Source organism: Diospyros lotus, chromosome 12 (assembly GCF_014633365.1).
Source record: "Diospyros lotus cultivar Yz01 chromosome 12, ASM1463336v1, whole genome shotgun sequence".
NCBI classification, from domain to species: Eukaryota; Viridiplantae; Streptophyta; class Magnoliopsida; order Ericales; family Ebenaceae; genus Diospyros; species Diospyros lotus.
The window spans coordinates 12,354,621-12,381,659 of record NC_068349.1 but is presented as its reverse complement, the minus strand read 5'-3'; the positions used below and the strand labels follow the sequence as shown (position 1 = coordinate 12,381,659).

At 37.7% G+C, this 27,039-nt stretch overlaps 1 protein-coding gene across 1 annotated transcript; it reads right to left on the bottom strand.

Moving 5' to 3' along the window:
* LOC127787341 (beta-ketoacyl-[acyl-carrier-protein] synthase III A, chloroplastic) lies at positions 1 to 26,470 on the bottom strand. The gene is made up of 8 exons (XM_052315330.1): positions 25,976 to 26,470; positions 22,908 to 23,056; positions 21,947 to 22,083; positions 11,872 to 11,977; positions 11,667 to 11,785; positions 1,246 to 1,310; positions 943 to 1,165; positions 1 to 646 (listed from the first exon to the last, which is right to left on the bottom strand). Exons 1-8 carry the CDS (start codon positions 26,167 to 26,169, stop codon positions 425 to 427), a joined length of 1,215 nt encoding a protein of 404 aa, XP_052171290.1. The 5' UTR covers positions 26,170 to 26,470; the 3' UTR covers positions 1 to 424.
* Positions 26,471 to 27,039: the final 569 nt, after the last annotated feature.

The following is a 27,039-nucleotide window of genomic DNA, read 5'->3' as shown; positions in this document are numbered from 1 at the left end:
TAAATTAAAATTTTGAGTCACAATTACCATATTATCAATTTAAGACTTTCCAAGGCAGCTAGTATGAGAAAATTCGCTTAGTTTTACCAGGCAAACATGACCTTCACCAGCCCAAGTACCAACCAGAGACTGTAAACCCACAAATGCCGCTGCAACTATCACCGTCATCATGAAGCTTTAATCCCACTAAATACGGTTTAGTTATATGAAATTTAACTCATCAATCATCTCAACTACATAAAAAATACAAAACTTGGAAAAAGAATAATATTTATTGATGATGCAGAGGTTCAATGGTAAAAAAATCTGAGCTCCCAAAAGAAAGCTGGAGGAGGCTGAGTAACTGGGTGAAACGGGGGATCCCTACATTTTTGCATCATACTTGCTTCTTCTGTACTTACTAGTGCTGGAAGAGGTGGGGATTTCATCCCCATCTAATAATGGCAGAACCCCAAGTCAGACCAGCCCCGAAACCTGCAGCTGCAATAGTATGGCCCGGTTGCACCTTCCCTCCTCGCACCGCTTCATCCAATGCCAATGGAATCGATGCTGCACTTGTGTTGCCATAGTTTGCCAAATTTGATATGACCCGCTCAGGTGGGACTTCTAATCGCGTTGCAACTGCATCGATGATCCTTTGGTTTGCCTGCAAGAACCAATACTTCTTTATCACTAAACAGGTTCACATAAACTTTGTGAAATAAGAATGTCCAACCATTTAACAATAACCTTCAACTGAAATTTTCCCATACACCAGATTCATTGGCAATCACAGGTGCAGTAAAGGTAATAAAAATATATAGCAGAAAGGGACAAGGACATTGGCCGATTACAGCTATCATTCAATTTGATAGTCAAATTCATTCGGCAACATGTTTAATATGTAAGGATGGTAAACACTTCAGGTTCCAGTGTGTCCAACTAACTATAGTGGTTTCTCACCTGATGCAGCAGTAGCCAATCAATGCTAGACGTTGCAAGACCAGCCTTTTCGAGGGCAGATTCTATCGACTGTGGGACACACCGAACAGCAAAGCGAAAGACTTCCTTACCATTCATCTGGATGCAGGAATAAGAGGGGGGTACGGGAGGAAAGCCTAACACTGAACCGTTAGAACCCAAAGCTTGATCAATTTCATTTTCTTGAATGGTGGCATTTAAGTGCCTGCATGCCAGTGGTAATAATTGATTCATATTCCAAATTACAGCAAAGGACAGTTTCTAAAGAAAAATAATAACACAAACCTTTGGCCGTCACCATCACTATGCAAGTCAAAACCAAATAAACCATCCTCCTCACTATCACAGGCCTGAAGATAACTAGAATGTTAGTACCAGTAAAAGAGTTCATTTCCAATTAGCACCAACAATTTGCAGAAAACTCTACTTTTTTAGACAACTACCAGCTGCATGCATTCTGAAAATTGAAAAAATTAACGAAACACAAATAAAGGTATACTGGACTTTCTAATGGGAGCAAGCAAAAGTGATGACCAGATCTAACCAAAAAAGAAAAAAGATTTATCCAATGATAGATGCAAGGAATTGAAAGGTAATGTTTGGAGTAATTACCCATCAAGGTTAAAGATGCAAGTTGTCTGTGGGAGGAGAGGAGAGAAATACATATTGCCAACATAGGAATTTTTAAAACAATAAAACGACTACCATATTTGATATTTTTATTTATTTATTTATTAGTACGTATAGGTTTCATTTGTTCACAAAATACTAAAATATATTTGCATTACCAATTAGGCTGTTTGGGGGAAATGACCACCGCACGCCATGGACATGGGGGCATTCCTTGATGAAACTCAGAAGTTTATGAAGGGTGTAACTTCATGGGCCTATCTTACAGATTATCTTCTGATGGACACCAAGAAATGAAGGAAAATATTTGAATTTAACACGGAGAGACAAAGAACTTTGATTTTAATCAAGTCTTGGATGAATTTAGATCATATTTTATTGTTAAGTCTTATAGTGGATTAGTTGGCACGTCACTGAAATGAGCCTTACAATAACTAGCTGACTGGCAAGCAGGGAAATGAATCAAACTATCCAGACTTAATCGGCTTTATGGTGCAGTAACTTTCCTCAGACTTTACATACAACAAAGAAGCTTAATAACTGGCATGAGAGCATGGTCTCATTCATAGATCTCTGGCTTGGGGGAAATACTGAACAAGAACAGGCTAACAGGAATGGCTTAAGACCTGAAGGAAAGCATCCCATAAGTCAAAAATGTTATAATAATTCTAAGATTTGCTTAAGTTGGACAGATCCACAAAAAATAATATTTTATCTGGTTATTTATTCAGATTTTGGCTAGTCTAGAATAATCTTATTATTGAGAGTTCCATATGCTCCAATGTTGAATGAAAGTCCCATGAGTTAAAGATACTGAAGTAATAAGATCTGTTTGACAAGGACGTACCCAAGAATCAAATATATTTTATCTGTTATTTTGTACAGAGTATTGGCTATTCTAGAATGATCATAGCATTGAAAATTCCATACAAATCAAACATATATTTTCTTCTCCTTATTTTTTATCAAGTCACCAAGTTATCATTCTGACAAGTATTATTCCTAGCCTCCGAATGCTGATATTTCACCCTCACAATCATATTTAGCTAAAGCCTTAATCATTTCCAATCCTTCATAAGCTGTTAGGCTCTTAATTTACTCAAAACACACACACAAAAAAAAAAAACTTTTTGGAGATCTCTAGCAACAAGTTTCTGAACATTCAACAAGCAATCAATTCAGAAGACCAAGCCAAATCTCATGTCCTTTCTTTGCAAAATCAGTAAAACCAGTCTTTTGGCAGTAAGAACCCGACACTCACAAGCTTTGCCACAGTAAACAACTGTAGCCAGCCATAATCCAAGTTTGATAGAAACAATTTTTGATGGGCTAGCATAAAAGATCAATCAAAATGTAGGTTCCAAATAGAAAATGAAAAAAGAAAAAAAGTAGTCACAGGATCCTTGACAAAGTATGAGATGTCTACAAGTAGAAGTCTTTTGTTCAAAAAAACCATTTATACAATCTTTATGATGAGCCACAAGCTAAGATTCAACAACTTAAGGTATTACAAGTTGATGGAAAAAATACTACTGCTATTTGTCGGCATTATCATGAAGAATAATTCTCAGATAAGGCCATCTGGTAATCATTTCATTTTTTTTTTCACTTCTATTATTTGAAAACAAAAATAGAAAATGATGTTTGATTGCTTGTTTTAGTTTTCAGAATTTTTCTTGGAAAAAAAATTGCAAAAGCTGGAAACAATCAAAAGGGTATCTTCACATTTTCATTTTTATTTTCTTCACCCCCTACCACTGGCAAACTAGTGGGATTCAAGAAAACTGATAGGATTCCGATTAAGGAATTCACTGCTAGTATTTTAGCTCTAGATTACAAGGAAAAATGTAGACAAAGGAAAAGAATAGGCATTCGAGAGACCTAGAACTCTCCTATAGACTCAACTCAATTTCTCCACACCTTTCTCTCTCTTCTATTCCCTATTTATAAGTTGTTATTCTCCCTCCATAACCGCATCTGGTTATGCACAAGCTGGTTTGTTACATAAACCAGCCAAGTTCCGATTCTACCCTTGGTGCACATGCTGGCTGTTATGCAAACCCAGCTGTGTTACCATTCTGCCCTTTGACTCCTGAAGCGCCTTTGATAGGTCCGCTGCACCGGAGGCCTATCACGAACTTAATAGTCAGAGCCATTGCCAAACTTTCGGTGACCCCTCCGACAGATCACTGCATCATAGGAGTCACAGAATGGCTCTAGGCCTCAGCAGGGAGTCATTGATCACCAGTAACCGCCGCCAGTGGACTTGCTGCACCAGACACTAGTGACTATATTGGCTGTGTGGAAGGATGAATAGAACAGAAAAAAAAAAAATTACAGATTCTAAATAAAGTTAAAAAAACAGATAAAACTTATCATATAACATGTTCAGTTTTTATTTTATTTTTTAATGAAAATGAAAACACAAAACAATATATCAAGCATTAATCCCACTATGGGGATTGGTTACATGAATTCTAACTTGCCAATCATTCCCATCTATGATCTTATCTTCTATAAGGCCCTTATAACTCTTATTGTACCTAAAAGTCTCCCACTGAGTGTATTTTTTACTTTTTATTATCATCCTTTACCTTTTTTGCCAAGTACTTGTTCCATTTCATCCACTCTCCTCATAAGAGCCCACATAGGTCTTCTTCTCACATGACCAAGCCTTTTTAATGGTGTCTCACATATCTTATCTTCAATAGAAGCCATTTTGACCATATTATGAATAACCTTCTTTCTAATTTTATCTTTCTTGGATGATCATGCATCCATCTTAACATCCTCATTTCCATTACACCCATATTTTGCACATGGTGGTTTATAACCGATATTCTATGCCATACAACAAAACTAGTCTTATGGCTATCTTATAACAATTTACTTTTAGCTTTAATAGAAACTTATTATCACAAAAAACTATATATGCACTTTTCTATTTTAACCATCATGCCTCAATTTTGTGGTTAACATCCTCATTAATTTCCATATCTTTTGGATGAGGATCTGACAAGAGAAATTCTCAGTTAATTGAGAATGAATTAGGTAGGAAAATGAGGAGGAGAGGGTGTAGAATTAGAGAATTGAGATGGAAGGTGTCATGTACCTAGGGTTTAGCCTAGGGTTGGATTGGAAATTGAGAGAAATCAGAGGGGAATTAAACAGAGAGGGAGGAAAATGCAGCAAGAAATGGGGGAGAATTACAAACAGAACAACGAGGAGAGGGAAATCACAGGGATCGTGAGAGGGGAGTACAAAGAGAGCAAAGGGAAACGGGAGGGAGATTGAGAGATAATTCAAGAGAGGGAAATGAGATCATTCATTCATCAATTTAAAACATTTCCTTCCCATCCTCAGTTGTGGCTTATATATAGCCTAACAGCCTCCCACATGCACCCATGTACAGTACAACAATAGGCATAACTGCCTATAGCTAAGGGCAAAGATCTATAACAGAAAAGGAAAAGAAAATTACAATTATTGTGTAATGCATGTAAGCTAACTACTATTATAATGACAATTATAGCCTTGGAGTTGTGACATAAGGTTCAAGAGAAAGAAAGAGAGAGAATTGAAGAGGGAATTTGAATTCCTTTGATTGATTTTTCATGCTTTGTAATGGCTGGGTTAGGTCTTTTTATACTGATCCTCAACAACAGATTGGGCGCCAAAACGGTTACCAATCTAATACAAGTTGTACCACTTGCCATGCTGGAACACTCCTCCAGCTATGCAATCTACTTTTTATTCGTAAAGGCTTAATAGCCTAAGTACATGACAACTCCCCCCCCCCCCCCCCCCTCTCTCTCAGCCATTTCTTGTCCTCAAGAAATGTGTAATAGGCTGGCAGTGTTTGGAAACTGCTTTAGGAGATATGGAAAATACTCCAAGTGTTGTTGTCCGAGTGGAGGGAAGACCATTTGACAAGCACTTGTGTGAGGGGAGCTCCTTGCTTGTAGACAATCCGTTTGTCTAGGATGGTTGTTGGTGCTACTAATTCCAATTACTCCCTGAGAATAGGAGAAGTACTTGGCTGGCCACTTGTGTCCCAATAGTTTTCTTGATGAGGGATACGTGGAATACTGGGTGGATTTGAGATCCCCCAGGCAATTGTAAACGGTAGACCACTTGTCTTATCTTGGCAAGAACCAGAAAGGGCCCATAGAACTTGGGACTCAATTTAGATAATGGTTGGCAAGTTAGGGCCCTGAGATGTGGGTGGCTCAACTTCAAGTAAATTTTCTCCCTTACTAAAAATTCTCTTTCACTTCGCCTCCTGTCTCCTATTTGCTTCATCCTATTTTGTGCCTTAGCCAATTCTATCTTCAATAATTGTAGGATATCCTGCCTCTATTGCATATATGCCAAACAACTACCACTATGGATTGTCTCTCAATAGTTGGTAAGAGGGATGGTTTGTAGCCATAAAGGGCTTTAAATGGCGTCATCTTGATTAAACTATGGTAACTTGAATTGTACCACCATTAAGCCATTGATATCCCCTCATGCCACCCCTTTGGCTGCAGGAAGCATAGGCATCTTAGATAGGATTCTAGGCACTGATTAACCCTCTCCGATTGCACATCCATCTCCAAGTAATAGGCGGGGGACATATGTAACCTTGTGCCCATAGATCGTAGTAATTATTTCCAAAACAGACTGGTAAACACCTCGTCTCTATCAAATACTATAGAGTGTGATACCCCATGCAACTTCACCATATTATCCAAAACGATTCTAGCAACTTCCCGCGTTGTAAAAGGGTGAGACAAGCCAAGGAAATGACTGAACTTGGTAAATCGGTCAACCACCACCAGAATACAATCCCTTCCTTCAGATCTTGGTAACCCCTCTATGAAGTCCATAGTCACATTAGTCCATGTATGCTCTAGGTTAGCTAAGGGTTGTAAGAGGCCTGAATGAGCCACCGTCTCATGTTTGCATCGCTTACAAACATCACAATTCATCACATATTCCATCACATACTTCTTTAGTTGTGGCTAATAGAAAACTTGATTCACCTTCCGATAAGTATTTTGTATGCCTAAGTGTCCTCCTAATGGTGATCCATGTAATGATTGAAGGATTATGTTCCTCAATACCTCACATTCCCTAATCACCATCCTTCCCATGTATCTTATCAACCCATTGATCAAAGCATAGCCTGGCCTGCTATTAGCATCAGTGCTTAACTACTCTAATAACTCCTTTGCCCACACCCCCTTCTAATAGCTATTTGTCACTTCTTGGAAGCAATCTGGCACTACTGCTATAATTGCAGCAGTTATTCCTTCTTCTTGACAGCAAGACAAGGTGTCTACTGCCACATTTTCCTTTCTTCACCTGAAATGTATCACATAGTCTAATCCCATTAATTTAGCCATCCCTTTCTTTTGTAAGTGTGTATGCAACCTCTGTTGTAGCAGGAACTTAAGGCTTTTGTGATCTGTTTTAATGATGAACTACCCTCCCTCTAAGTAATGCCGCTATTTATCCACGACCATTAGGACTGCCCATCAACTCCTTATCATAGATGCTAAGCCCTTGGTATCTTGGGGCTAGGGCCTGGCTCAGGAAAGCCAACGGCCTACCATCCTGTGATAAGATTGCCCCTATCCTTGTGTTGCTGGCGTCTGTCGCTAGCATGAAAGGTTTGCTGAAGTCTAGTAACCCCAACACAGGTACCTCACTCATTGCCTTCTTAACTTGTTCAAATGCCTCTTCCGTTTTGTGGTCCCAGTTGAACCCATCATTCTTCAACTTTTCTATTAGTGGCTTGTTGATCAACCCATAGTTCTTTACAAACTTTCTGTAATAACTGATGAGCCCTAAGAATCCCCTTAGTGCCTTGATGTTAGTGAGCTTAGGTCATGCAGTCATCGCCTCAATCTTCTTGGGATCCATGCCAACTCCTACACTAGAAATAATGTGCCTAGGTATTCCACTTGTTTTTGTGCAAAGGCACATTTTGACCATTTGATGTATAACCAGTTGAATCTTAGGATCTCAAAATTAGTCCTAAGATGCTCAAGGTGTTGGTTGAATGATGAGCTATAGATTCGGATATCATCAAAGAAGATTAGTATAAATTTTTTGAGGTAGGGTTCAAATATATGGTTCATAAGAGCTTGGAATGTGGCAGGGGCATTGGTTAGGCCAAAGGGCATCACGGTGAATTCGTCTTAAAAGCTGTGGGTATATCAATTGGGTTCACCCGAATCTGATGACAGCCAAATATTAGGTCCAATTTAGAGAATATGGATGCATGTTTGAGCTCATCTAGCAAATCTTCGATGATATGAATTGGAAACTTGTCTTTGATGGTGATGCTGTTGAGTTGTCTATAATCAACACAAAAACGCCATGTCCCATCTTTCTTTTTAACCAAAAGGACGGGTGAGGCAAAAGGGTTATGGCTAGGCTTAATCATGGATTGGTTTAGCATGTCATTCACAAGCTTTTCAATTTCAAATTTAAGTTTGGGAGGGTATATGTCGGATTGAATGTTCACTAGTCCAGCATTTGGTTGAAGGGGTATGGAATGGTCCAAAGGCCTTTTAGGCAGTAGTGACTTAGGCTCTACAAAAAGGTCCTGATATTCAACTAGTAATATATCAAGTAAGGCCAATTTGTGTACCCGCCATGAGGCCTGATGCTGACTGTGGCTAGTCATAGTGCATTTCGCTTCAGCTTTCTCATAATGCTCAGGTTCTTCCTTGGCTTCAATTGAGAATAATTGAGCCACCTAAGATATTTTCTTCCTGAACAACTGTTGCAACCTCTTTCCTTTAATCCACTTGCAAGTTCCAACCTCCATATTCCCCTGGAGAACCACCCTCATACCTTCCTTTTCAAGAGATACCTCCATCTTGTTAAAATCAAAGCTGATAGGACTCACTCCTTTCATCCAATCTACCCCCAATACTATGTGGCAGCCTCCGAGTTTTAATAATCTCAAGTCAGATTCAAAGATTTCACCCTGCATTTCCTAACATAAACCCAAACAAGCAGATTTACTCACCACCTTATTCCCATTGGCCACAGTGACCAATAGTGGTTATGTATTCACCAAGTGGCACTTCATCTTCTTAGTCGTCTCTTCATCAATGAAACTGTGGATGCTCCCACTATCAATCAAAACCATCAGTGTGTTATCCTGCACTCTACCCTCTACTTTGATTATCTTACTACTGGCCATCCCCTTAGTCACATGTAGGGATATCGCTCCATTGTCTTCTTCCTCCAATTCTTCCACTATTGCCAAACCTTCTTCTTCTTCTTCCTCTTCTTTCCCTTCCAGTAGAAGCAATTGCTTCCTACATTGATGTTCAAGGGAGTACTTATCCCCACATCTAAAATATAACCCTGCTTGTCTCCTTTGCTCCATGAGTTTTTCCCTCTGTTGCAAAGTTAGGGCTGATGGTAGGGCTGCTTGATATCAGAGTCATGTTCCTATCTTCAGGAATTCCTTTCCCTGTATCTTTCCACCAGACTACATCAGCCCTTGATTTCCTCCTCTATTCTATCCTCTTTGTTTCCTCATCAGTGCCTCTACTAATAATTCCTATAAAAAGGGCCCCCTGCTGCCTCTTGAACTATCTTAGGTTTCAGCATCTTTACTATTAGTCGAAGCTCATCACTCAATCCCCCTACGAAACTTGATACAAATAACTCCTCCGTCGTATAAGGATTACGCCACAACATAAGGGACTTCAACTCTTCAAATTTCAGTTGATATTCCTGCACGATTCCCTCCTGTTTCAGCCTGTTAAATTCTTCTATTGTGTCCATCAAATGTTCTCCAAACCTCCCACACGGTACCTTGGTAAAATTGTCCCAATTGTAGTTATCCCTAACCTTGGACCATCCTTGGAACCATACATCACCCACGTCATTGAGATAGGTCGATGCCAGGGCCACTCTTTGGTTTTCAGCTACCTGGTGAATGCTAAATAGTTTCTCACATTGCCTTATCCACCATCAAGGCTTTTGTCTCTCAAATACAGGTAATTCTCGTTTTGGTACTGGAAAACCAGATTGATGTGTAGATTGTGTCTCTTGTCACCTTTCCACCATATTTTCTCCCATGGTGGCTAGATCCACCTCCCACTTTGATGATCCGACATTTCGGTTATTGGTTCCAACTCTCAGTAGGATTGGTTCCAACCCATCTCTAAGGGGAAAATCAGACGAGATTCTTACCTAATTTTGGCTAGAAAACATGAGCATGAATTGCTACAATTGATCTTGCAACATGTTGCCTCGCTCCCGCATTTCTTCCTGTATGTGATCGCGCATATCTCCTCACAATCTCTCCGCAACTACCTCAAACTTCCTGTCTACCAACGATCCAATCATCTCCTCCATGGATCCCACTTGATTTTGCATCTCCGCCATTGTTGTCGTCACTTGTTGCAATTGTAACTCCATTTGCTTCATTTGGGTACTGTCGGCCATGGTAATTGATCGGCCAGGAACTTGCTCTAATACCAAAATGTTAGATTCTATATATGACAAGAGAAATTCTTAGCTAATTGAGAATGAATTAGGCAGAAAAAAGAGGAGAGAGTGTAGAATTAGAGAATTAGGCAGAAAAAAGAGGAGAGAGTGTAGAATTAGAGAATTGAGAGGGAAGGTTCAAGAGAAACAAATAGAGAGAATTAAAGAGGGAATTTGATTCCTTAGATTGATTTTTCATGCTTTGTAATGGCTGGGCCAGATCTTTTTATACTGATCCTTAGCAAAAGATTGGGCACCAAAACAGTTACCAATCTAATACAACTTGTACCACTTGTCATGCTGGAACACTCCTCCAGCTATGCAATCTACTTTTTATTCGTAAAGGCCTAATAGCCTAAGTACATGACAAGATTAACCCAAGATATCTTAACGGATATTTTCTTGGTATGACTTACACTTCAAGTTTTATAATAACATCATCCACACATATTTTTACTAAACGTGCATTTCATATATTTGGCTTTCAATCAACTTAAAACCTCAAATTCTAAATGTTTCCCCATATCTCGAGCGTAATATTCCTATGTTCTTTTGTCTCATCCACAAACACAATGTCATCTACAAATGGCATACACCAAAGCACCAAGGCCTGGATATCTTTAATGAGTTCATTTATCACTAGGATAAAGAGGTAAGGGCTCAATGCAGATCATTCATTAATCCAACTGTAATTGGAAAAGTCTCAGTATCTCCTCCACATGTTTTTGTTCCATGATACATGTCTTTAAAACCTATCAATAAGCAGTTTAAACTCCTTTCTTCTCTAAAACTCTCCATAAGAGTTCTAGAGGAACTTTGTCACCAGTTCTTTCTAAACTATAAATATCATATGTAAATCTTTTTGTTTATCTCTATACATTTCCATTAGATGTAGTAAGTATAAAACTTCCAATGTGGCCCTACCAAGTATGAAACCAAATTAGTTTTCAAACACCTTGGTTTCTTGTCATAGTCTTTGCTCAATCACTCTGTCCCTAAGTTTCATAGTGTGACTCATTAGCTTGATTCCTATACAATTTCCAAAACTTTGAACATCTCTTTTATTCTTTAAAAAAAGGCATTACGTGTTTTTCCTCCACTCGTTCGGCATCCTTTTTAATTTAAGGATCACAATGAATAATTTCGTTCACCAAAAAATGCCCTCTTCTCCCATGCATTTTCATGCTTCTATCAGTTATTATCTAATCCAACTAATACATTTTTTTCAATGAATGCTTTATTTCATTTGGACATATACATAAAATGTCATTTCTATCTTTTCAAACTTACTAAGATACCCCAACAGAAAAGCCACAGCTGAAAATTGAAAATAGAAACCTAAAAGCTCCATCAAACAGGCCCTGATCAATACAAATTAGTTGAAAGAACATAAATACACAAGGCCAATGCCACACCAATCTAGATAGTGGACAAATAGATTCAAGTAGAGAAAGTGTTAAGATGCCTTACTGATAAGCAATTATATAGCTTAGTTATCAGGACTGAGGAATCAATAGTCATTGACATATCATTGTCATGAATGTCTAGAGAACAAAACAAAGACCCGTTACCTGTACTACTATTGCACCAGCAGCATCCCCAAAGAGAATACAGGTCCCTCTATCAGTCCAATCAACATAACGAGAAAGAGCATCAGCACCAATAACAAGAACATTATTGAAGCCACCTCCTACAATTTACAGCAGTATAATTCAGTTGTGGCATACTTTTAACATTAATCACAAATTCATAAATCAAGGTGAACTAAAAATGTACCCCTAATATAACAGGCAGCAGAAACTAGACCCAACACAAACCCACTACAGGCTGCTGTAATATCATAAGCCAGTGGATTACTTTTGCAGCCAAGTGCCTTTTGAATCTGAAAAAAAGACAATTTAAACAATGAGCAGATAAAAACTTTAAGTTATGATACTGTTGGATGATGAGATTGAGAGTTCAAGTTTAAAAAAGGAAGATAAGGTGGTTGGATAAGATAAGACTTCAAGATTTAAAAGATAAGGCAGCCTAGAAGATAAGATAAACCTCCAAGATTCAAGGGAAAGATACAGCTTGAAAGCAGAAGATAAATTTCAGCATTTTGAATATTAGTTACTGTTACCTAAATTTGAATTTATTCCTATTTTCTAGGAGATATAATAGATATTTTGTACTTGTATAAATACCTCTACTCAAACTCAATAATATTCAAATAAGCTTTCAAGAATTCAGCTTATTTCAGATACCAAATGTTGAAGGGGTCAATTAAGATAATTAGGCAATGCTATAATAAATCAATTTAAAAGGGAAACAAGAATGTTAAGTTAAAAATCATGTATATGAGAACCTAACACTAATACAGAGTGTTATAAAGCCAAAAGAAGGTGACCAACCACTATTCAACTAGATGATTAGCTTGTTCATGATACAAAAATTAATAAAATAATCACACAAATAAAGAACGTGTCTAAACTGGGAAGAATGGAGTCTACAATGTGAGAGCAAACTAACTCTACTCTGGGTCATATGAAGCAACTCATGAGAGAGGAAAAGGCAGCACCTTCATACCTTAGAATTTTTATGTATGGCTGTCAAACTCTTAAATGACTTATGACACAGGTTCAAATTTCTAGAACCCTCTAGTCAAATAAGGTAACTGACTTATTATGTTGTCCAAATTTATGAGTTTGCATCATATTTTATTACAGGACTATGATTAAAAAGACACTGGCCAGACGATCTCCATTGTCCTAAATTCATTTTTTCCCTGCTGCAGCTTCTTATGCAGGAAAGGAAGAGGCTTTTAGAAGAAGAATTAAAAGGCTAAGTGGCTAAGTAGGTAAGGGGACAGAACACAAGTCAACGAGACTAGAAAGGTAGAGAAATACTAATGTCTCTCCTGGGCTTAACGCCCTCAAGGGATAGGAACGATAATTCATCCCTCCTAGGATTTGGTTTCTCCAGGAGAAAGATAAAACCAACCAAATGGCATTAGACCATCCAAACATATGCCTTATCACCCTAAGCTCATTTCCAATGGGATTGACATACAACGCCCTCTCCAAATCAAACAGGCCTCCTGACACTGAACTTTCATTCAGCAGATGTGCCCACCCAACCCTCTAGCTCAACCCACTGAGCTATATATCCCTAGAATTCCAGATTCATCTTATCCCAAACAGTTCTATACAGTGCAGTCAAAGGAAAGAGAGGTGCTTGGGCAATGGAAGGCACCATGGAGGTGCCTCACGTACTGCCAGCAAGACTCCTTTACTCAGGCGCCACCTAGATGAGAGCCTATGATGAAGTGCCAAGGCCCTCAGGTTCTCACCTATACTGTAAGTCCGTAACAAAGGAAAAAACCAGGAAAAAATTGAAAATGAACAATCACAATCTCTGAAAGTCAGAGAAGGCATGCAAAATGTCACTGAAAATCCAATAGGAAGATGAAAAATGAGAAATCAAGTAGAGAAAAGCAAACTCAACCTTGTTTATCTGCTGCTAGGTAAACCAACACAAAGCACTGTAACACTCTTTCAATTTCTCCAATTTTTCTTACTTTTCTATGGCTTAAAAGCCACCATCAAATTGATCTGAGTGAGGCGTGGTCAAGAGCAGTCATCAGAGGTTAGCTAGAACTGTCATGCGCCAGGAACCCTCAGCTCGTGAAGGTGCATGGATGACAGTTCCAGCAACTGCTCTTCATTGGCAGGCTAGCCTATGACAAGCAAGCCTCTGGTGGCCTCTCCTCCTCAATCTCCCCACAGAATCTGGTCTAATCTGGTAGTTTCAATCCTCGTACTGTTTGCTGCTTTCTCCCCTCAGTTTTGTTTGTGTTTTTTATTATACATTGTATGTTTGTTGTTTTAAGGGTTCAGGGATGTTAAATTGAATATGGTTTTCATAATATTTCTACATTGTATGTATTTGCTTGAAAAATATTAAAAGAATTTGTATTTGGTAATGTTTTAGATGTTGTATAATTATATGCATTATTTGATTGTCTTTTTTATATTAAATATATTTACTCTTAATTTTTTATTAATTTAGCACCTCATGTGGCTCAAGTAAGTGGTTTTTTGGCTCCTAGCTCCTCAGGTGATATGAACATCAGAGCACCTTAATGGCGTGTTTCACCCTTGACTACCTTGGTCCATATAACCATTGCCTAATCTACAAGAGTTGGACTTATCCCAGCCCTAACTAAGCCAATCCATTCAAGCTATGAATGTTTTTGGACATTGGACAGGTGTCCAAGCACTCACAAAGATAACCTCTAAATCCATGCTATGCATTAATGGGCTATCAAGGTATCCCAACCTAGAGCTTGGCAGTGGCCATGAGCAAGGAAGAAAAAAAAATAAGGAGAAAAGAAGGGACAAAAAGGGAAGGAAAGAAGAGGAGGACAGACCAAAGCTACCATTCATCATCTTCAATATTAACCTTTATTTTACTTTAACATAAGTGGTATAAGCAACTTCTTTACAAGCATCATTTTGACATGATAAATAGATTGCACATGATTATTATGAACATCTTGGATAGAAATGTTGAAAATGGCCATGCATGTGCTAGTTTGATATTCTTGAAAATAATGTGTCGAAGTTGCAATCTATGAAAGTTTTGTTGCAGTTTTGAGTTAATAAAATGCTATCCATGTCAAATGTGTTTATATATGATGATTTGCTAAATGTATAGCTCCCCCCCACACCCAAAAAAAATAAATGTATATGTATGTAGACGTGCAAACAACACATTCCAAGGGAAAGGAGAAGCTTGGGAGGAGAAACATTGTATTTGTGTAATTTAAGTGAACTGAAGGGGTTTTCATGTACCCCTTAGAAAAATTTTGGTGCACCGTAAGGGTGTTAGCTTATGCGTATGCGTATGCATGTATATTTTCTAAGAAATATGATAAATATTTAAGGTTCAAATATTATGAGAAATTGAATTTGTGAAGCACACAAGAGTAAGATTTGAAGATAACAAATGTTGGAAAATATTGTGTTTTTGAGAGGAGAAAAGTTTTTCCCAATTTTTTTTTATTTTTTATAATGAGGTATGTATATATATATACCAATCTACAAGGTACAACCATAGGACATCATATCTTTCTAATATATGTATAACACTATCTAGCATATATATTATAAATGTACAACACCAGTTCTAACACTCCCCCTCAAATGTGCCTAGTTTGGTACAAATGTAGGCAAGCTGTGGACTTCGTGATGCCTTGGTAAGAAGATCAGTCAGCTAGTGATTAGAGCCAACAAATGAGGTACTAATCTATCCAAAAATCAACTTCTGTCTCACAAAGTGACAGTCTATCTCTAAGTGTTTGGTTCGCTTATGAAAAATTGGATTAGAGGCAATATGAAGAGCCATTTGATTATCACAAATAAACTGCATAGGTCCTGAATCTCCAAATTTCAGCGTTGTAAGAAGTTGTTTGAGGCAAATCAACTCACATGTGTTTAAAGTCATGGCCCGATATTCCGCTTCTACACTAGATCTAACCACAACATTTTGCTTCTTACTCTTCTAAGACACCAAATTTCCTCTAACCAGGATACAATAACCCAAGGTAAAGTGCCTATCTGTAAAATAACTAGCCTAATCTATAGCAATATATCCAACAACCTGCTTGTGTCCTTTGTTCTCAAACAACAAGCCTTTACCAAGAGCACTTTTAATGTATTTCAAGATACACACTAAAGCTTGCCAATGACTATTACAGGAGGAGTCCAAGAATTGACTTACTACACTAACAACAAAAGAGATGTCTGGCTGTGTAATGGTGAGGTAATTAAGCTTCCCAACCAGTATCCTATATCGCCAAGGATCCCAATGGCTCCCCCTATCCCGGTACAAGCTTAACATTAGGATACATAGGAGTATCTATAGGCCAGGAATCAATCATACCAGTTTCTTCCAAAACATCCAAGGTATACTTCCTTTGAGAGATACACACACCATGGGTAGATTGTGCTACCTCAATGCCAGAAATACTTCAACCTACCCAAATCCTTGGTCTAAAAATGAGAATGCAAATGAGTCTTCAACTGCCTGATACCAACCTCATCATCTCCTGTAATAACAATGCCATCTACATACACCACCAATAGTATGACTCCACCAAGAGAATGGCGATAGAAAACAGAATGATCATCTTCACTTATATTCATACCAAAAGATTGGATGACAGAACCGAAGTGACCAAATCAATACCAAGGAAATTGTTCCAGGCCATATAAGGACTTCTTTAAGTAACATACCAATCAAAACTCCCCTGAGCAACAAACCTAGGAGGTTGCTCCATATACACTTCCTTTTGAAGGTTGTCATGAAGAAAAGTATTGTTAATTTCCAACTAATAAAGAGGCCACTGTTGAATAGCAGCCATAGCAAGAAAAACATGAACATAAGCAATCTTAGCCACGGGAAAGAATGTATCACCATAATCTAGGCCAAAAATTTGAGTATAGCCCTTAACAACCAACTGAGCCTTCAAACGATCAACAAAGCCATCCGGACCAACCTTAACAGTAAACACCCATTAACAACCAATAGTAAACTTCCCCAGAGGGAGAGGAGCTAGATCCCACATCTCATTAGCTAGCAAGGAAAACATCTCCTCATCCATAGCATGTCTCCACCTAGGGTGAGAAAGAGCTTCAACATCTATCTTAGGAATCGAAACAAAAGAGAGAGCAGATACAAAAGCAAAAATAGCAAGGTAACAAACGGTGATAACTCACAAAAGTATAAATGAGATGAGGATTTCGAGTGGAACGTGTACAACGATGAATAGGAGCTTAGGCAGAGTCAGAAGGAGACGGAATAAATGGCACCAACTAGAGGAAGACATGAGTCTAAAGGAATACCATCATCGGCAATAGGAGGAGCTAGATCTAGAGGCACTAATGGAGGCTTAGAACGACGCTGATAAGTCTGAAGAGGAACACAAACACGTACTAGGACTAGAGAAGGAAAAGAAGGGGCAGGAAGAACCTCATGAAGAGAGGAAAAAGACCCATCAAATAAAGAAAAGAAAAAAATGTAGACTCAAAGCATGTAACATCAAAAGAGAGATTTTACAAAAAAAAAAAAAAACATCAAAAGAGAGAAAGTATCTACCAAGTTCAGAGGAGTAGCACTAGTATCCCTTTTAATGACAAGAGTAGCCTAGAAACACATTCTTGATCGAGCAAGGAGACAATTTATCACAACTATGGGAAAGAAGATGGACAAAACAAGTTGATCCAAAGGCACAAGAGGGGACAGGATAGATGGAATCACGAGGAAAAAGTAAAGTACGTGGAATGGCCCCATTCAAAACAGTGGATGACATTCGGTTGATTAGATAACTAGAAGTGAGAAGAGCAGCATCCCAAAAAACAATAGGAACATGCATGCAAAAAGAAGCGTCCAAGCAGTCTCAATGAGATGATGGTTTTTACGTTCGACCACCCCATTTTGTTGCGGAGTATAAGGACAAGAAAACTGATGAATAATACCCGAGATGAGAGAAAAACTTGAAATGCATGAGAACAATATTCCTTGGCATTATCACTACGAAGGATCTGAATGGTATGACCAAATTGAGTAGAAATTTCATTATAAAAGGAAGTGAATAAAGATTGCAATTCAGTACGATCTTTCATTAAGTAAAGCCAAGTACAATGAGAATGATCATCAATAAATGTAACAAAATAAGAGAAACCCTGTTTAGACTTAACTCTACTAGGACCCCAAATGTCAAAATGTACAAGATCAAAAGGAGCACCAGATCGTTTATCAAGATGACTAGGAAGAACGAACATGTTTGCTTAGCTGACAAGACTCAGATTCTAGAACAGTCAACGAAAACAATGAATGAATCATCTGTCGAAGAGTAGATAAATGAGGATAACCAAACCGAGAATGAATTTGAAGAGGAGATGCCCTTGTAGTAGAACAAGTAGATGCCAGCAAAATCAAAATCAAAGATGACATGACAATTCAAAGAACGAGTAAGATGAATAATAGAAATGAGACTATATGGGTAACTAGGAACATGTAAAACAGAATTAAGAGAAATAGACAGAAGTGGATCAGCCCTACCGATACCAGTGGTAAGGGTTTTAGACCCATTAGCCACAATGATAGGAGGAAGGGAAGCAGAGGAATCAAAATAAGAGAATAAAGATTTATTACTAGAAATATGATCTGAAGCAGCAGAATCAATAATCCAAAGACTAAGCTGAGCATAAGTAAGACATATATGAGGAGCAACAGTGGGTGATCAAGCAAAAGAAAGAGATCTTTGGGCAATAGAAGCTACAGGGGATGAGGCTTGTCGAGCTACCTGAAACTAACGATACTCAACCAACTCCTCAGCAGAGATCGTATATGTAGAAGCCGGTCACTCAGTCTGAGAGGTATCAAGTACCACAAACTGTGCATCTGCATCCTCAAGAATTGCAACATTAGCCTTGGGAGGACGACCATGGCGTGCATAACATGTATCCTTATAATGATCAATACAACAACAATAATTACAATAAGGGCGCTTACCATTGCGGCCACACCCAACACCTCTACCATGACCACCTCCAGGTTCAATCTCAAAGGAAGATCCAAGAGTCTAAGAAGTAAGTATAGATCGCTCTCCAACTAAAACCTCAAAAAATGTTTGTGTACCACGAAGTATTTGGGAAAACACCTCTTCCATGGTAGGTATACTGGGACTACTCAGGATTTGAGTGCGAACACCCTCCATATTAAGCCTAAGGCTTACGAGGGTAAGCACCATAAACAAATTGTCTCTTTGCTTCTTCTGCTCAATGAGATCGACTGTAACAGGGGGCGTAGCGTTAAAATCTGCCACAACAGACTGAATACGACCCAAGTAAGTAGGCACATCTGAATTCCCCTTCTGAATATAGAATAAATTACTAATGATAGTATATAAACACACAACATCATTAGTATATAGCTGCTGAGCATGAGACCAAATATCGAAACAGTTCTCATAAACGCAAAATAGGAGGATTATGTAGAAAAGAATGTTAACTTAGAGTAGTTGTTATCATTTCACTTTGTGTATTGTGTTGGCTATTCGTTAATTGTATTATTCTGTTACAGTTTGGTTGTATTATTTTGTTATGCTTATAGCTATAGCTGATTATATCTCAAGTGCTGTTGTATTAGTTGTGTGAGGAGTGGCTAGAGTTAGTATATAATCTAGCTCTATTTCTGTTTTGTGGTTAGGTCGAAATCATTTTAATCGAAGTCTCAGAATTCCTTTCCTTCTCTGTTTTTCTGTTCAAATTTATCTTTCGTTTCAGATTAAATCAACATCTATTGATTGCCATAGCAATGTAACTAATTGTGCATCTATGTGATCCCATATAGTCCTATCTACTTCAACGATGTCAAAAAGCTTTGTAGTCAAAATGTCATTAACACCATGCCCGTGAAACCACATTTGAACAAACGCTAACCATGACATATGATTCTTACCATTCAAATTTTCAGTGGTAATGGTTGTAATACCAAAAAAAGACGATACAGGTACAAGAACAGTCACAAGTACAATCATAGTCGAAGAGGAACTCACCACTCCAAGATTTGAAGAGACTATAGCACAAAACCCAAGCCCAACCAGCAATAGCACAACCCCGATCTAAATCAAAATCTTACAAACCAAAGCATTGTGAACTAGATCTGAACCTGATGACCCAAAACAGATCTGAAGCTGCTGCAAACCAAATCTAAAACTGCAAAACCCAAATTTGAAACCAAATAGCGTTGCAAACCAGATCTAAAACTGTAAAGCCTAGAGCTAGTTCAAGTGGCTAACAATGACGGAGGTGGTCGACGGCGACAGAGAGAGAAACAACAGCGACAACAGATGGGAACAAGGTCATCGTCGAGTTCATGTCGTGTTCACCAAGAGAGATCTAAGAGACCTGAGAATCGCAGGATGAGGGTCATCTGGAAAAGAGAGAGATCTGAGAGTTGTTGGCCATAAATGCACGAGATGTTGCCGAGAATTGAGTCAGCTAGAGAGATATGCGAGACCAGCGTTGGATGGATGCGGCAGCGGTGGCTGACAGTGGCGTCGTCAGGCGACGGCGGCAACTGGAACTAAGGTTAGGGCTTATCTAGTGGATCTGATACCATATTGTGCTTTTGAGAGGAGAAAAGTTTTTCTCAATTTATTTTTTTTTTTACAATGAGGTGTATATATATATATACCAATCTACAAGGTACAACCATGGGACAGCATATATATTATATATGTACAACACAAGTTCTAACAAAAAAGAAAAAGGATAGAGAGAGAATGCTATGTGACGAAGGGGCAACCCTTGGTACCAAACTGAGGGTCAGGCCCTGGAAGAAGTCCAAGGCAAAAGCCTTCAGCCGCAAGGCCGAATAGAGCCTTGCTTTCTTAATGCAGTTTTTGGAAATTTCCTCATATTTGTAGATTTTTAGGCTCTTTTGGAGAAGGTTCTTGTGTCCCCTCTCCTTTTCAAAGTTCATATGATATTTTACTTTATAAAAAGAAGAGTTCACCATACATTTCCAAGAAACCAAATGATAATGCAAAAAAGTCTAACAAACCAGTTTCCTTCTATCCTGCCAATATAGCACTCCACACATTGCCAATAAGTTTTGTTTCCATGCATTTAGTTGCCGTTACTGGTCATCAATGGACCAAGCCATTAGTGGGCAGCTCAAACTAGACAGTTGACAAGGTAGTTCATCCAAACTGGTTGCCAATTAGAAGAGCAAAAACTTAAGATTTAAGCACATTGCAGTAGCAAGCAATACTTGTGGAATATCAGGCTTGGATTAAAGCAATTTACAAATTTTTGGCAGACAATTTGATGCTGTAACATCAGCCCTCACCAAATTTACAACAAGAAACATCTAAAAAGAAAAGTTAAGAATTTTTTATGGCCATAATAATTACCCAACGACAGTAGAGAAGAGTTAGATAAGATAGGAGTTTGTTAAAACCGTTAATCTACTGTCATGTACCTACTGCTATAGGGGGATTATACATTGTATTGGTAGTTATGGCTGTAATTGATTGTACCTAGATAATAGCTTGGGCAGTTGTACTCATTTGAATTTGGCGGCCTTTTGGCGCCATTCTTGGTGGCTATGATCAGTATATAACTGATCCAGCCAATTCAAAGGCATCAAAGAATACATTTGAGACAAGTCTAGTTTCCAGCTCCAAATTCTCTCTTCTCTCAATCCTTCCCTCTATCATTCTCTGTTCTGTTCTCTCTCCCTACATTTCTCTTCTTTTTTCCCTAATTCCGTTCCCAATACTTGCCAATTTGGTTGAGAATTCCCTGTCAGGTTCAAGGATCTCACATCTACATACGAAGTTCTCTATCAGAATAAATTAGTTTCAACTCTTAGAGAACAGTAGCAGATAGCAGCACGCATTTTGTAGTGTTAGCTCAATGCACAAGCTCTAGGCTTGTGAACATTTTAACTGGACATGCATATGCAAGTCAAAACTGTACTGCTATAACATTATAAATAAAACAAACCAAATTACATATCCTAATAATATTATCAACGAAACAAAGAATGATTTAACTAGCCAAAAATTTCATACTTTTCTTGTATTCTTTAAATCCATCTGTTCACTTCTTTACAGCAATTCACTGAACATGTGTCAGATACAAATCCACATCCAAGTACATGCAACTCTATGGAATACACAAGTGCTCCTAACCATGTAATTAAGAATATTAATGTGGCTATTAGCTCTTTTTAATAATTATGGTGTTTGACAGACCACTATATATTAGCTTGGGAAGGCCCTAAAAAGTCATACCTGAGGAGCACTGCCAAACAGATCCTCTGGAGTTGATGTACACAATAAGACTAGGTCTACCTCATCAGGATCAACCTCTGCCATCTGAAGTGCTTTTCTGGATGCCTCTATAGCCAGGGTTGTCAAATTATCTTTGCCTGAAAAGGTGCAAATCAGAGTGAAGCCATTTAAAGTTTGCATGTCTAGGTCGCACACAAACACAACGAGCCCATTATCCCACTAGATAACATGAGAAGAAGAACTGGCATCCATATGTTACAATTTGCAGGCCATCAAAAAGGGTATAAAAATTTAGAGTATTTATGACCACTGTAAAATTGATTGCTCTTGCTGTATAGATAGGTAGACCCCTCTTATTTAATCTAGTACCATAAGTTGTCCACCAATTCCAAATCACACTCATTGTTTGGATCATTATGAAGATATGAGAGAAGGTCTAGGCCATAATAAAACCTGATGGAAGACAGCAAATAGATCTGGCCTGGAAGATAACCCTATGGTGGAAAACATCAAACATCGAGTTTTGAAGCCACATATGGCAAGTAAATAATGCAGAACCCAAGAAATGAAATTTGGGACTTGATGATTGAGTTTCTAAATATATTTTAGGTGTTAGACAGAAATGAGGAATTCAGTGGATCTAGCTCACATTAAGTAGGCTAGGGAATATAAGTACCAGGCTGGATTTGGTACACCCAAAGCCTATATAGTTGGCTGGCTTCAAGACCCTTGCTTTCGCAAAACATTGATCATAATTCCAGCTGAAATCTTGTAACTTACAAAATAAAAAAAAAGGTGTTCTACCAACATCAATGCTCACAGCATAAAGAGCAATCAAGCTGTAAGGACCTCTATCTTCTACCCTCGTATTCAGGAGTCTCATATAATAGTGGGGAAAGCTACCTTCAACTACTCATAACACCATACAAAGTCCAAGCAAGCACTCCAATATATTACTGACCTGTTAGAACACGTCGATTACGAATCCCAGTTCGAACAGATATCCATTCGTCTGAAGTATCAACAATTTTTGCTAGATCATCATTGGACACTTGAAGCTTTGGAACTGCAGAGCCACATCCAACCAGTTTGCAGCCTCTACTGACAAGCCTAAATAAATTTATTGGCAAAATCAGAATGCAAGCAGATGACTTCTCCAATGAAGTATAAACAAAAGCATGCTAGTTCCCGGGAATGGTTTGTGGCAAGTTTGAAAATGAATGGCTTATTCCCAAAACAACAACAATCCCAAGCATTAATCCGACTAGGTAGAGTCAACTACATGAATTCTAGAACTTCCATGTGTAGACATATAGCATACACCCATCCATCCACCCACCAAGATATACAGAAATGTTCACATGGATAAGTATAAGGGCCGCACAAATAAGACTCGGTGTGAATAGTAATGTTCTAGTATAAATTTATGCAAAATGTACAACTTTTAATCTTCATAGGCACCCAAAATATGAAAATAATGAACTAACATATCTTACCATGATACACTGATTCTCTAACAAATTATAAATATTACATATGTTTTGAAGCATGGCACATTTTGTTCTAAATAATGAACTTAGCAGTCCCAAGAATCTCAATGCTTTTTAGTAATTATTCCCCAAAATGTTTTCTTAGGAGGAAAAAGATCAAACATAACAGACTAATGTACTAAATAGTAGAGTTTCAGCCAAGATAAAGTATAATAGCTGGTTGCTGTATTCTAACAACATATTTTTAGTTAATTAATTTGAAGAAACAATAAACTAAGTTGATTATTTCGTTGGATATGTAATTGTTGAAACAAAAGTAGGCCTAAACATATCTTAGCTTCTAATAGTCATATAAACAAGTCTATTACTATTTTACCACATTTTATTTCCATTTCACATACAAATAAAGTCTGCATTCCAGATGACATGCCACCAAACCAACCCTAAATTCCTAGTGCCAGGATTTTTGCAAAACCAAAAAACCCAGGACTAGAAAATGAAACGTATAGTTTTCCACTCAAGTGGACAAACTTATCCAGTTATCCCATTTACATAGACTTCGCTGCACTGACCCATTTCCTCTAATTATCCTTGCAAAAACGAATTTCCTAAATAAAGTGAGAGTGCAAGAACATCCTTTTTCACACCCTAAATCCAGAGGCCCTATTTCTGCCTTTTCTTTTTTGCACCATCAATGCCAGATTAAATCAGATTGATCTTATACAAACATTATTTGCTCTACAGTTGATATGGACAAGCCACTCCAGACAGTTTTCCTCCTCCTATACTCAATTGAGAAGTACTTCCTCCTACTGATTTAATTTCTTAATTTCTAATAGTACGATTCCTCCATCTCAAGATCTAATGGCAGACAGACTATGTTTTATTTTATTTTTTTAATGTTTTGTTCCTTAACCATCCAACAATCTGTCATGCAAGATACAAGCCTTACAATCCTATTGAGCACTCACTGACTGACGCTTGTTACATGTTACTCATAATAGGTAAAAATGAAATAACTAAGTCTAATATATAAATAACAGGGAGAAGTCGTTTGCAGACTGCAGTCACCATATAAAGAATCAAAGTTCACAAATTTTGTAGGCATCTGTTGACCATAATAAACACCTCAAAAAAATATCCAAATAAAGTGAAGAGATCCATTTGTTACACAGCTATACTAGTGCATGATGAACCAACCATAATGGTTCTAAAATCTATCCTAGAAAAGAAAGAGGTGAGTTCCAAGAAAACCCGAAGAAGATGATAACAGATTAACAAACTTAAATACAGGAGAAACTTCCCTGTAATTCTTGCTACTGTCTAAATCTACATAAAATGAGATGTTCACATGTTAAAATAATAATTCAATTATGAAACTAAAGACGGATAAACTGAGGAGGCAAGGATCCAAGTGCTTAGTCTGACAAGTGTAAGATGCATGGTCCATTGGCTTCTAAAACTTCTAAGTAAAAGCTTTAACAAAAACAAGAAAAAATAAATTATAACTTGACCTCATCAGTTTTCTTCTCCTAAGAAGAAAACAAAAACCAAGAAGATGGAACACGTAAGCACGTCCCACCGCTGTGAATACTGATGAGACATTCTTTACTCCACTGCGCAAACTTTGAAAATTGATAATGAAAGAAACAATTTTCTAAAAACTTAACTAACAGGAGAGAATAACTTAGCCTCCTAAGCATCATTGTGACTCATATTATACCTTAGAGACCTTGGATGCAACCATCATAGCATATTTGCACATAATTCCCCAAAAATTCACTTAACAAAACGTTTCAATTTAATAAATTGCCTTTTTTACGAAAAAGGTGGCAAAAAATGGTCTACGCAAATTGCCTTAAATCAAATTAATTGTTTTCTGTAAAAAAAATATCTCCTCAATAGCCACCCCCTTATTATCTCCATAGGACACGATTCACAACTCAGAGAAGTGTTAGCTCTAATGAACCATTTGGTCAGGAATTAGAAGTGATAAAAGTTTTATATATCATTTTTTTTTTTTTTAATTTCAGACCCTACATGAATCCTTATTCCTTTCAACACTGACCCTCAGTTTGAAGCTGTGATTTTTCAACAGAAAGGAAAATGATAAGGAAATGAAATTAGTTATACTCATATACTTTTATGTGCACAAATTATTTTCCTTTCTGTTTCATTCCAAACATAGCAGTAAGTCTCATGCAAGAAAAATAAACCTCTTGGCCCAAGACAAGCTTAGGTGCTCAAAGATCAAAATCAGAGGAATACAACAGTCACAGGCCAAACAAGTTGAGCTCGTCAACAATAATTACCATGAAAAACACCCCACGTCCCCTTAAAGCATCAACAATAACTTCCCAACCAAAAGAATAATCCAAATAACTCAGCTCAACAATGTCAATTCAACAAAGCAGGCTACAGCCTTTTCAATCCAATTGCACTAAGTACCCATTCGGTGGGGTGGGGAGAAAATCATTACTCCAACGAGACCCGAGCAACCAATCACCAAAATACGAAGAAATCCGGGAGTCGAACTTACTTGGGAACTCGAGATTCAGAAGGGGAAACACCAGAACCGAGCTTCTCTGGACCTTCAATAATGCTAGAGCAGAATATCCTTTTGGAGAATCGCTCAGAAGGGCAAAACGAAAAGCGATAAACGCCAATAGACGGAGGAATTCTCTTTCTCAGGCTCGGAACTGTGGGCGAGAATAAACCAGATGTATTTGCCATTTACAGAGCGATAAGGACAAGAACCAAGCTGAGATCTCTAGCTTATTGGCGAAAGCGGGAGAATGTGAATAATAGAGTATATAGTACAGGCAAGGCCATGGAGGTTTTCCAGAGAGAGGGAGAAGATTAATTAGTACATGTGCATGGAACAAGAAGGAAGGAAGAGGGAAAACAACGGGGTTCGCACTTTGCCGAGGCTTTTCGCAAAGATGCGGGCGGACGAACCGAAGACGAGGAGGGTGGTTTCGTGGGGGACAGGGAGTTCTGAGCGATAGCGATTATACCAACACAAATAGAAGGAAAAGGAGGAAACTCCAATGCCAACATAGCAACAATAAAAAGTAAGTCACATGGATGGCCATAGCAGTCACAGACCGTTCGGGGCACGTTTTGTCTTAGCGTTTCTACCATTTAACACTTGCATTGATTAAATATAATAATATATATGATGGTATAATAATGTATTAATGTAAAAGATATATTATTATTTTCAAATGTTTAAATAGTATTCTTAAGTAATATATTTTTATTATTTTATTGAAAAAAATAATATTATTATTAATTTAAAATTTTATATATATGTGCTTCTTCCATTCTCCATGCAAGACCTTTAAAATTAAAAAAAATTTCAAGATGCTCATAGATTATCAATTTTTTTAGTGCGTCCCTCAAAATAATAACATTATTAGGTAAATATCCTCTTAATATTATCTAGCAAAACTTTAATTCTATTAACAAGACAAATTCTGTCCCTAATTAAAATAAATTCACATAATTACAAACGCTAAAACAGTCTCAACTTTAAATTTAAAAAACCTTACACTATTAAATTTGGTTCTCTAATTTGGCTTTAACTCTTAAAATATAGTG

Bases quoted from the DNA above. Each gene is read 5' to 3' on its own strand.
- LOC127787341 (XM_052315330.1), bottom strand. From the start codon at position 26,169: ATGGCAAATACATCTGGTTTATTCTCGCCCACAGTTCCGAGCCTGAGA. The intron at 22,084-22,907 runs GTCAGTAATATA...GCACCTTTTCAG, and splicing joins TAATCGACGTGTTCTAACAG to GCAAAGATAATTTGACAACC. The intron at 11,978-21,946 runs GTATGACTTTTT...TCTTTTTTTCAG, and splicing joins TGTTTGGCAGTGCTCCTCAG to ATTCAAAAGGCACTTGGCTG.